The sequence below is a fragment of the Apodemus sylvaticus genome, chromosome 20 (genome assembly GCF_947179515.1).
Source record: "Apodemus sylvaticus chromosome 20, mApoSyl1.1, whole genome shotgun sequence".
Lineage (NCBI taxonomy): Eukaryota > Metazoa > Chordata > Mammalia > Rodentia > Muridae > Apodemus > Apodemus sylvaticus.
The window spans coordinates 7,666,408-7,679,025 of NC_067491.1; the positions used below are offsets into that span (position 1 = coordinate 7,666,408).

A 12,618-nucleotide genomic window follows, 5' to 3' on the forward strand; every position below is an offset into this window, starting at 1 on the left:
ACATTAGAGGTGAAAAGATGATCTCTTCTCTTTACCCATTATATGCATCGTGCCTATGCTCCTGCCACAATAGACAGGTTAAGAAGAGGGAAAAAGTCAGTTTTTCATGGCAAAGGACAAGAACTTGGAACTCAAGGAGAGCTGATTTTCATGCAAGGTCTGAAGAGGGATGTGGGTATTGGTGTGGTGTAGACACAACGAACCTAGAGAAGTTATCAGACATGACAAGCACAGGAACCCAGCAATGCCTGCTTCCTCATTTTCTACTTGGCCTCTGGTCACTGAAGCTCCTTCCTTTTTAGTTTAAACCAATTTGTAGCAGGTCTTTCAGGGGCTTATCTTGGTTTTGTTGTTTGTTTTTTCAGAATGTGAACACTGACAGAAAGGCCCTTTGGGCCATCTTTCTTTCTTTCTTTCTTTCTTTCTTTCTTTCTTTTTTTCTTTCTTTCTTTCTTTCTTTCTTTCTTTCTTTCTTTCTTTCTTTCTTTCTTTCTTTCTTTCTTTCTTTCTTTCTTTCTTTTTCTTCCTTCCTTCCTTTCTTCCTTTCTAAGAATCACTTATTTTATTTATGCTGTTGCTGTCTTCTCAAAGTGAGTTTGTGAATCTCGAGTTTTATAAATTATAGTCCCACCCCTTTTATCATACTGAGTTTCTCTGAACCATGAAATCTCTAAACTTACATCATAGCCACATTTCTGTAGCAACTTGGAGGATCTAATATATACATACACACACGCTCACAAAATATTATTCCTCACCACTTAATATCTCATCTTCTCCACATAAATGCAGTTTATGCATTTGCCTTTTAAGGTCCATTTTTTCCTTTAAATTACAAGTAGATCAACAATCCATAGCATACGTTGGGCATGCCTGATTCATAGATGCTAGCTTTCAATTTTCACAATTAATACGGTAAGACCCCCAAAACTGAGGGTGCCCCAGCACCCCACACCCCGGAAGGCGACACCCAAATCACTCGCGAGAAATGGTCTCGATGTAATAGCATGAGGATTTCTTTATTTCCAGAATTCTGGGTTCCATAGCCGTGCACCATGCAGGGTTAGAGGACTATGGACCCCGAGTGCCGAATTGCGACAGCTTTTATAAGTTTACGACAGAGCCCGCGAATCACAAACCAATCATTTCTTAGCATGGAGAGCCTGCGAAATGCGAGCCAATTGATTTGTACCACTCCATAGTTTTTAGGCCAATCAGTTTAAATTATCGGAGCCCCGCGCTCAGTGGACCAATTAGTTTCCTATAATGTCTACAGCTGCGTGAACTCCTGCTTAGGGGTAATGGCATAAGCTTAGCCCATTTTCAGTTACCCTATGGGGCCAGGATCACCTATTCAAGGCCTTTCTGCTAGGTCTAAACAAAGGACGGGCTCTGGAATGTGACCTTTTACCTAGTTTCTAACAAAGGGAGATAGCATTTTAAACTCCTGATTTCTTGGGGTCATTAGAGTTAGGCTGTATTTTCTATTCTTTCAATACTATGATATACAATTCTTGACAGATTAAGGCTCAGGTTGAGATTCAGTGTTCTAGTTCCTAAGTTGCAGAACCAGGGTTCAAATCCAGCTGGGCAGTGACCTTCTGTACTGGCCTCTGGTACTTTTCTGCTCTACAAGAAGTGGTCCTTGCTTTCTCCTTCCTTGGCAGGAAATTGCTACGTGTTGTCTCATTTGAATTGCTAACTGCCTGGTCTGGATGCCCTTGTGGGCTATCTCCCTCCTTTGATTTGTAGTCATCTATGTAAATGTTGTCACTTGAACATCGCCTGCTTTACAGAGTCTTCTAAAGGGAAGGCAGCTTCTCCTTCTCTGTATGACACAACCTAAGAAAGTGGAGTCCTAAAGCAGATAAGCTACTCCACAAATCCTGAAATCAAAGCTGAGTGGACTCCATGCTACTGACTTGCTGTGTGAGGAAACTTAAAATGGCACAGCTCAGTGTCCTCTAAAGAAGAAGGGAAGGACATCTCTTTGTCATGAAAATTGATTTTAACATAAATCATTGGGTGTCTGTTGTTTTCCTTACTGGTTGAGCATAACAAACTTTTCATGAATATTTGTAGGTAATCTCAGTCTCTGTCATTGAGATTACATATGAATGCGTGCACTGGAAATTGTGAAGTAGCCACGTCTAGTTAAAGTCACGGAAGATATGTTTAAGATGTAACAATAATTAAACATTTTTACCTTAGTGTATAGTGTGCAGTTAATCACCGACTTCTGGTATGAATGTATGAAAACTGAGATTTATTTTTATCTGATGCATCATTCTTATGTATACAAAACCATGCTCATAATTCTCACGTGACAGCAGAGAGAGAAGGCGTCCTCTCAGCTTTATTTGAAAGTTTGCCTGTAATATTACAGTATTTCCATCTGTACAACGAAAAATAATTCAAAACCCCTCATTAAAGCTAATTATATTTATAAGATAGGAAATTAAAATGAGAAATATTGAGAATAAATATCTAATAAGATCAGTAGGGATGGAGAATTAATTATTTTATGAGTGTTTTATTGTTCTCCATAGAAACCGTTTTCTTGGCTAAGAAATCACAGAAGATAATTTCACCCAACTTTTTGCTTTATTCCCTTCGTAGTCTCATAAGGAAACTTTCCTTAAAGAATGTTCTGACTGCGGGCAAAAGATAACGCACCATTGCCTCTCAGACTACGGAGAGGTACGATGTCACGTGACTCACTGCGAGTATAACGCAGGGCAGGCTGGGAAATGTTTCTTGAGCAACATAGTGGCTGGCCATCATTGCGAGCATTATCTGTGCATCATTCTTTCTTAAATCTGTTGTTTAGACTAAGAGTCATTGTATTTCACTAGGTGAGAGGAGGCTTTGTTGTAAATAAAAATAAGTGCCTTTTACAACCCATAGCGACATTTATGTATTTAAATTTTTTGTAGGAACTATCTTTTATTGGGGGAGGGTTCATCCATCCTTCTCAGCCGCCACCTTCCACATGGCTGCCAGCCCATTGCTCAGCTCCTCCTGCTTTCTCTTGGCCCGGATGTGCGTGCCTACCCTCTTCCTGATGAACTCGAGTGCTCGCCTGTCCTTGGGCACTTGGAGCACGCGCTGCTCGTAGGGTGTGAAGCTGCACACCTCCCGGATCATGTCTCCTGCGAACTTGGTGTGCTTGGTGAGGGCCCCGAGGCACCTGCTGTGTCTTGGCTTGCAGATGTTCTTCGTCACCCCGTGGCCCTTGTTGAGGCCCAAGACCATTGGGTAGCGCGCAGGGCCTTGCCTGCTGCTCTCTGAGGAAGCCATAGTAACTTTTGACACGCCACCTCTGTTTACCCTTCACTTTTGTTCATGACTAAAACAGTATGCATGCTGTAAAACAGGATATCTTGAAGCGTATACATAGTGAGGGGTGATTAAATTTAACTAAGCAACACGCATCGTTCCATATAAATACCATTGCTGTAGTAAGGACCCCTAATGTCTAGACTCTTGGCATTCCTCAAGAATACATTGTCATTAGCTTCAGTCACCTGTCTACACAACAGATCCACCGATCCCTCAAATTTCCTCCTCTTAAGTCCCCTTCCTTCCTTCCTTCCTTCCTTCCTTCCTTCCTTCCTTCCTTCCTTCCTTCCTTCCTCCTTCCTTTCTTCTTCCTTCCTTCCTTCCCCCTCTTTTCTTTCTCTCTTTTTCTTTCTTTCTTTCTTTCTTTCTTTCTTTCTTTCTTTCTTTCTTTCTTTCTTTCTTTCTTTCTTTCTTTCTTTCTTTCTTTTTCTTCTTTCTTTCTTCTTTCATTTTTTTCTTTTCCCTCCCCTCTCCTTCCCTCCCGTGCCCTCCCCTCCCGTCCCTTCACTTCCCTTCCCCCACTTCTTCATAAAACCCCCAATCACTCAGGATTATGATTCTCCATCCCATCAGACCAGCATTTATGTTCTGTTTGAATGCGGACAGGGATACTAGCATCTCGTTGGTTGACTCAGAAAAACGTCTGCGTTTTTCTTTCCTGTTGTTGTAAACAGCCAGGTCTTACCAAGTCGCATTCTACCACAGGGGCAGGGGCAGGGGCTGGGGCAGGGGCAGGGGCAGGGGCTGGGGCAGGGGCTGGGGCAGGACGACGTGGTTTAGAGGCACAGTGGACTGTCCCTTCGTCTTTACTTTCAGGCCATTCACTTTTGTCAAGAAGACCTTTCCCGAAGAACTGTCATACCCTGCCCTTACAAAGGATGAAATGCCGGGGCAGGGTAAGGCCACATGGAAGTGGCTCATTCAGAAGAACATTTTAGTCTTTCCAGGGAATCCCGATTACGGCTTGAGTTATGATTCATTCACATTGTCTAAAAATAAGCTTTTCTTTGGTTGGTGATCCCCCAAACAAAGAATATACAAGGGAACTACCCATGCCACATATGGATGGCCCTGTTGGATATCAGTGGGAGGAGAGGCCCTTGGGTCTGAGGGTGTTCGATGCCTCCCAGCCCCCCCCCCCCTGCCCCGTGTAGGGGAATGCCAGGGCGGGAGGACAGGAATGGGTGGGTGGGGGAGCACCCTCATAGAGATAGGGGGAGGGGGAGGAGATAGGGGGTTTCCAAAGGAGAGACCGGGGAAACATTTGGAATGTAATAAAGAAAATATCCAATAAATTCAAAAAATAAAAATAAAAGAAACTTTTCTGCCCTTAATAATACTTGACTGCAAGTTCTACCAGTAAAAGCATTTTCTGCTAAATGGACTTAGAATTGAATGAAGCGGTAAAGCCACTGGGATCTACCGGTTATGGGGAGACAGCGGAGGATATGCTCAGAGTTACTAGAGTTGAAATACACATTCATTTGTGCTCACCACGAGTCCTGGAGCCTCATTGTGCTCACTCAGTGCCTGAGGGGAAGATCTGAGAACCTTGGAGCAGTGACCTCTGAGGAGGAGGGAGCTAGCTTGACTGATGGGAAATGGGAGAAGGGATAGCCCTGAGCAAAATAGCATGACCTGGATGAGCACATTATGTCCCACTGCTGTGGAAACCTCTCAGGTGAGTGTAAGCTCCCCTCCACTCCCCCCAGCTGTCCAGAGAGTTTCCAAGGGCTGCTGGGATAGCACTGAATTGGAAGCCTGCCTGTGCAATGGAATAATAACTTGTCAAGAGATAGAAATAAAATTTGCAAGAGCTCCCCCCTCCTTTAATATTAGAGAAGTACAAAATGAAATGAAAACCTAAATCAGTAGTTGTCAAATGCTGGAGAGATGGAGCTAAAGAACCGATTTCTGGTCATGGAACTATTTACAGGTATGTGCTCATTTACCGAAACTTAAACCTATAACACCTACAATGTGTGGATTTTCCTTGCAGGAAAGCATACTTCAAAACCCCAAGAAAATATTTTTTTTAAAAAATGAGCATGCTTCAGTTAGAAAAGTGAGAGATTATTTTAAGTAAAAAATCACACACACATTGGTGACTCGATCTATAGAAAGGCACAGTCTACTTCACATAGTATTAAATGAATTTAGAAAGTGAGGGGACCTGTGAACTCTACACTTATCTTGTCAAGTGTATGTAGATATGCTGAAAGAATCGAAAGTACAGCCTAACTCCAGCCTTCTAAGGAGCCCCAAACACTTCACATTCCAGAGCCCACTCTTTGTGCTCTTTGTTAGAAACTAGGTAAAAGGTCACATTCCAGAGCCCGCCCTTTCAGATCTAGGCAGAAAGGCCTTGAATAGGTGTTCCTGGTCCTGTACAGTAACTGGAAAAGAGCTAAGCTTATCTTGCTTCTGTAAACCTCTTAAGGCATCACCCTATCCAGGAGTTCAGGCAGCTATAGACATCCAAGAAAATAGGAAACTAAATCAGTAGTTGAGCGTGGACTTCCAATAATTTAAACTGATTGGTCTAAAAAACTATGGAGTGGTACAAATCGATTGGCTCGCACTTCACGGGCTCTCCATGCTAAGAAATGATTGGTTTGTGATTTGCGGGCTTTGTTGTAAACTTATAAAAGCTGTCGCAATTCGGCACTTGGGGTCCACAGTCCTCTACCCCTGTGCGGTGTTCGGCTGTGGAACCCAGAATTCTGGAATAAAGAAATCCTCATGTTATTGCATCGAGACCGTTTCTTGCGAGTGATTTGGGTGTCGACTTCTGAGGCATGGGGTGCTGGGGCACCCTCCGTTTTGGGGGTCTTACAATACATGTATTTTTATAGATGGATAATAGATTTATAGACAGATCCATATACACGTAGACAATAGGTAAATACATAAATAATAGACTAATGGATATAGACAGATGTATAGATGACAGAGATATGTCATCTGCACATGTATTTCATTAATACTGAAATCACCAAACCAACTAGAATTCTGAATTGTGGTTCCCCAAAAAGCAAAGGTACTGCCTACAGTCTCTGTGAGACACCTACCAACAGCAAATGCCTCAGGCTATGGCTATAGTGGTAGCTGTAACCATGCTGTGGGCTATGCCGCCTGTAAACTCCAGGCAAACTGGTGGTGTCCTTACTTTTACATGGTTAAGATATTAAGAAGTGCACATTTTCCTTTATGCTGGAAGGAGGCGGCCATGGGGACCCCAGGGCCACTGCATTACTAAACGTGTTCCAGAGGAATAATGTTTCCTCAAGTTCAGGATGCTCACTTCCCATCCAGCAGAATGAGGACCCCAGTGTGCTCGCCACCTGGTGCTTCAGGAGCCTGTCAGGGTACTGTGATCAATGTCTTCGATTAGTGTGGGGATTTGGGAAATGCTCAGATGGGCCAATTTCCTTAGAGAAGATTGAAACGTTTTCATGGTCTTGAAGCAAGACGCTGAACACATTATTTTTGCCCTTTTAGATATGTACGGTGACTCTTGCCTTCTATTTTGAATGATACAGAAAAGAATTGATTCTACCAAGCACTGACTCTAGGATTCATAATCATGGCTGAGCTGACCCTACAGCAAAGATGGATGGACACTATTCCGCATGGAGCAGAACCCAGGTCTATTGCTTAGCTGAACTTGTAGACATTCATAATTGTTCCTCGGAAATGGTCCATTTCTGTAAGAGCCATATCCATGAACTGACATTTATTATCCTGAGATCGAAGCCCCCTTTAGACTTTCAAGAGTCATTATAGATTCCTTAGCCCTCCATAGCAGGCTCCTGACCTGACCTTTGGGGAAACAGCTAAGAGATGGCAGATCAGAATTCAGTCTGCCTGGCCTGCTGGTTCACCACTGTGTCTCTGGCAGAAACAAGCATACATTGCTTAACCTACACAATCTATTGTTTTCTAACACAGTGGCTGGAGCAACCCCGAGAGGGCAGCATATTGTGTTACTCTTATAGAAGAGTGGCCACTGAACGAGTGATCATAGACAAAGCCAACTTTCTGAGCTGGACCTTGGTTGTACTGCACTTACTGTTTAGAATCCAGTTACTCGGAGTCTATGCAAGGGCATGAAGGCTTATAGCCTTGAAGTCTTCCTGCCCCAGCTGCACTCCTGGGTTCAGAGATTTAGATTCCGGGAAAGCAGCACTTGCAATGAAAACTTGCTGTGGTTCTATAGGGTTGAGAGTTGAAGGCTGCAAGTTTAGCAAATGGGTTGAATAATAGTTCCAGAGCCTGGAGAGTAAAAGACAAAGACAAATCAAACAACAGTACAGGAGAAGGAGAGGCGTGGGTGAATTAATTTTTAAGACCTGCGTGTTTTCTTGTGCTTCCTGTTATTTGAAAGGAATATAAACTTATAAAAAGTGGTAAGCAAAAAAAAAAATATCTTAGTAGCAAACATCCAACATCATGACCTTCCTGTGTCTCTACATTGCTTCTTTTAAATGTTATTTTATTAGATATTTTCTTTATTTACATTTCAAATGTTATTCCCTTTTCTGGTTTCCCCTCTGGAAACTCCCTATCACATTCCCCCTCCCCACCCCCCTGCTCACTAACCCACCCACTCCTGCTTCTTTGTCCTGGCAATCCACTATCTGGAGCATAGAGCTGTCTCAGGACATTTATCATTCTTTATTGCCAATAAAATAAAGATGTTTATAGTCTTTGTTAGATACTCAATTCTTATCTTCCACAATAATCCATTTATTCTGTTTTGCTTCCCCATGTAAAAATGTTTTTTTTTTCTAGAATGTTCTGCCTCAAGTTTTACTTTTGGAATTAACTTTCTTCAAAACATTTAACATTCATTATCATTAGTGCGTGTGCATGCATGCATGCCTCGTGTGTGTGTGTGTGTGTGTGTGTGTACGACTGGTCTTGTTTGCCAGGTATGTAAAATTCTCAGAACAGCTTACAAGCATGGGTCTTCCCTGCCATGTAGATTCTGGGGGTTGGACTCGGGTTTCCAGGCTGGGTGGCAAGCATGTTCAGCTACTAAACTTTTTGCCTGGTCCTTGTTGAAGTTAACAGTCTCTCAAAATATCTACTTATCTCTACACATGCCTAAGTCACGCTTAAGTCATGCTTAAGTCTTATGGAAACAGTGTTCCTATTGCAGAAGTTAAAATTCTGCCCACACCTACAGACTGACTAGCGGAGACACACTAAGACGTCCTGAATGTGTATCCAGGAAGTCTCACCTTACTGCCTTTGTCTCCTATGTGTGCAATATGAATAACCTTGACTGCGTCTAACAGGGTATCACATTATGAAATCAGGACACGAAAGGCCAGTTAAATGGGCCGAAAGTTGTGACCAAGTCCTCAAATTCAAGAACTTACAATGCCACAAGGTTTTTCTCTAAGTAGAGAGGCCAGTCTTCCAGTTGTCTAACCCTTCGGTTCCAGCCCTTCCTTCCTCTTTTCAACTTCCCCAAGAAGGGCATGTTAGGGGGGAAAAACAACAAACCAACATCTGTGGGCTTTACCATAGTCCCTAGCGTTATTCTTGCTCAGATTACTAAATCCTGTCTGGAAAACTTAAATAATGTGAGTAACATAAAAGAATTATTTACAATCGATAACCAACCACTCCCTGTAACTTCCACACTTCCAGTGTCTTGTGCTGCTTTCCTTTCCTGTAAGTTTTATGTTTTCCTTGGAAGGATTTGGCTCTGACGCACACCTTTCTCCATCCTCAATCAAGCCAGCACTCATTCCTAACGGAAGTCCTTAACTGAATGAATAACGAACAACTGGATGGATGGATGGGTCACGCAGCCTTTTCAGTCCTACGTCTTTTCTCTGTATTCTGCAGGCTCTTCTCTGCATCCTTATCTAGAGATTGCATAACAGCCCAGGTTTCTCAGGCCACCTCACACCTGCCTCCTCAGGTTGGGCGCCAAAGCGCTAGGCTGGAGCAGGTCTAGACTGCCCAGCCTCAGCTGATCGCTCTGGGTCAGAACTAAAATCCGAAGTGGAGTGCCGGGAGCCACAGAACCCGCGCACACCAGCGCCAACCGCTGCGCCCTCAGGAGCATGCTCAGTGCGCCTCCCTTCCCCGAGCCCCCAGCCCACGCCCCGCACCCGCGTCCACCCCCTGCACCGCACCCAGGCGCGCTCTCGGGCACCCCAGGCCGCCTCCGCTCCCGCACCCCTCCCCCGGACCTGGGTAGGCGAGGACACGTCAGGGGACATAAATAAATAAATAAATCCATTCAGCGGATGACAGCGAGGCCAGGCGGCTGCAGCTGGGCGGGGGGAGCCGGAGAGCGGCGGTGCGCACCGGGTGTCAGAGCCAGGTAAAGGCGGTGCTCCCAGGGAGGACGGGAGGAGGAAGGGGAGGCGGGAGGAGGGCGAGTGAGGCTACCCAGGGACCGCAGGCGGGTGCGGAGAAACGGCAGCCCGGTGCCAGCCGGAGCTCCAAGCGCCGCGAGCCCTTATATAGACAAAAATATCCTGAAGCCGAGCGGGCGCGGGGTGCGGCGGGAGCTTCAGGGTCCCCGAGGTTCGGGGATTCAGAAGTCTTAGGGTCGAGGCCACCAGCTGCTGGCGCTGCTCTCCTATGCTGTGGCGCCTCCTCTGGGCACGGCGAAACATCAGGCGGGCACTGCCAGGCAAATGCCCCTGCGCTGCTTGCCAGCATCTCCCGAAACCCACAGCGTCTGGGGTGGTGTCCTTGAAGCGGGTGTGGATGGGTGGGGAAGTGCATGGAGGGAAGGGCTGCCCTTTCAGCAGAAGATCCGCACCTGCAGAGATCGGAGAATGGAAGGTGTTCCCTTTCGGTTGGCAGGAAACCTGGGTGGAGGCCACTGGACGGATGCAGGAGAGGTTTGTGGCCTGCCCTAAAGGTTTCCTTGTCTTCCAGGGACCTGAGAAGGCCTGCGGCCACCCTGTGGTCCTCTGGGATTCCTGGGCTACTTCCTCACGCTGGGGACACCAGTCTTAGCCAGATAGCACACAGGTGGCTATGAGCCTCAGAGGATGCTGCTTCCCAGGTGGCTTCTGCATCCTTTTCTATCTCCACTAGCTAAGAGGACTGCAGATCTCTTTGGGAGGGGCAGTAGCTAGCGCTCTAGGTCTCTCTCACTTCCTGGTTAGACTACTCTGGGGAAATTAAACACACACACACACACACCAATTTCACTGCAAGTGTTTCTTTACCTCCCTTTTCCTGGAGAATTAAGACAGGGCCACATTGAACTGTGTGGTGGTGATACAAAAGCTAATCGTCCATGTCTTCCTCCCTCCTCAAACGAAAAGGAGATGCAGTGAAGGGATAAAAATAGCAGGAATGATGCGCAGGGCTCTAAAAAGCCCCATGCAAGAGGAAACCGTGGGCACAAATGCTTTTTTTTGGGCACTCCAGGATTCAAGGCCCAACCCAGTCAGCTAGGGCAAGAAGACTTTCAAGGCCTTCCCAGGCTCACTTGTCCCAAACCACAAAGGTGTGCCTTTAGGGAAAGCATGAGGAAAATCAGAATTGTGAGTGGGCTGCAGCATGCAGGTGAGAGTTCAACAGATTAAGCCACATGAAGACAGTAAGGCAATCCTAACTCTGGATGTTCTGCTTTGAAGTCCATCTACATGGAAAGATAGCTGAATAATTTTAGAAATGAAGTGGGGAGGGGGCATGGCAGAGGGCAGCTAGCTCATATCCTGCAACAACTCATAAAGAAAGAAACTCAGGAAGCAAACTGTAGGGGAGCCACTGAGGATTAACCAGGGAGACTCCGTACTGGTCCCCCTCCCTGGGAACAGGGGTTACAGGCAAGTGCCACCCTTTTCTGAAGCAGTCTGCCCAGTTACCAACAGATTCTTACATACAGATCACTGAACATTGCTGCAAATGCCCACTTTGTCTCTAGACACACCCTTTTCATTTATAACACCAGCCAGGCACTTTGGACCTCCATCTACAGTCAGAGACGGCAGAACCACCTCAAAAAATGTTCCTTACTCAGAATTACATTCTGGGTTTCTGAGGTGAAATCAGGGTGTCTCTAGATGATTCTTTTGACTCGATACTCATTCATCAAACACTCTGGAGATGCGCATGGGACAAAAGGAAGCAAAATACAGAGTCAGTGAGACCCAGAGACCACAGTGGTTTCTGTAGTTTTGTAAGGTACAGTGTAATTTGGTCTTCAATTTTTTTTCCTCATCTACAAAATAAGATTTGTTGTACCCATTCTGAACTACTACTGTGGAAAATAAACTATGGAAAACCGTTAGAATAGCCGTTAGCTAATTTCACCTCCTTGGCTTCATTCCAGTCACTCCTGGGGTTGCTATGATGTAGTCTCAAGAAATTCATATTTGGAGAAACACACACACACATACACACACACACACACACACACACACACACACACACACGAGAAGCAGGGGATTCTAGTTGTCTGGTGAATCCTTCTCAACACCACTTGTTTTTCAAGTGAATCCTTCTCAGCACCACTTCCCCTTTTCTCTAGGAATGAGATCTGTATCCCAGTTAATCCAAACAGACTTTAGCAGCTCTAAAAAGCAATTGTCAGATCTGCCAAAAGGCACCTTTTGGAAGCAGAATACCTCAGGGACCTTGGCTCTGCACTCTTGTTCATTGTGAGTGATCCTGTGTCAGTCGGTAATAGAAAAGACTCCTCCTTCAGGAGTCCCTCCCTGGGACTGTATTTGGCAATGAATGGACTGCTCTCCACCCCTCCCCTTGAGAAAAGATATCATGTTGCAGTTTCTTCTATATTTTTAGACAAGAGTAATTTACTCATTCATGGACGTTGAAAAGTATAGTAACCTTAGTGTATTTAGAATGCAGACCTTCTTCAGGTGTGCTAGGACTCTTTTCTGCAAACATATTACTTGGGTACACTTATATTTACAGACATGTTTAGGCTCAGGGCTTACTCTGTCAGCATAGCTAGTGTTTTAGTCAGCGGGGGTGTTGTTTCTAACACATCTGATGCTGGATAACATAGAAAACAAAAGAGGTTGATTTGCCTCGTGGTACAGATGGCTGGAAAAACCAAACATCATGGTACTGGCACATTCTTAGTGTCCCCTGGTAACATGACCACATGAGAACACAGTAGGGTAAACAGATACATACAAAAGTAGCCAAACATGTGGGGTGGTCTTAATTTTTAACAAACTGCTATCCTAGTAACTAATCCAGCCCTACCTGACTTCACTAATCAGAAGCATTATTCCTATATGAGTGGTACTCCCCAAATCC

The 12,618-nt window shown here is 45.0% G+C and overlaps 2 protein-coding genes across 2 annotated transcripts in view; one reads left to right on the forward strand and one right to left on the reverse strand.

Moving 5' to 3' along the window:
* Nucleotides 1–2,961: 2,961 nt before the first annotated feature.
* On the reverse strand, nucleotides 2,962–3,300 carry LOC127671301 (60S ribosomal protein L36-like). The gene has a single exon (XM_052166022.1). It carries the CDS (start codon nucleotides 3,298–3,300, stop codon nucleotides 2,962–2,964), a length of 339 nt encoding a protein of 112 aa, XP_052021982.1.
* Nucleotides 3,301–9,504: 6,204 nt separating this feature from the next.
* Nucleotides 9,505–12,618, forward strand: part of Slc16a7 (solute carrier family 16 member 7) — a 161,205-nt gene continuing 158,091 nt past the window's right edge. The window contains exon 1 of the mRNA XM_052165800.1: nucleotides 9,505–9,688. The gene's annotated coding sequence lies outside the window, so the exon portion shown is untranslated. The remainder of the gene's footprint in view (nucleotides 9,689–12,618) is intronic.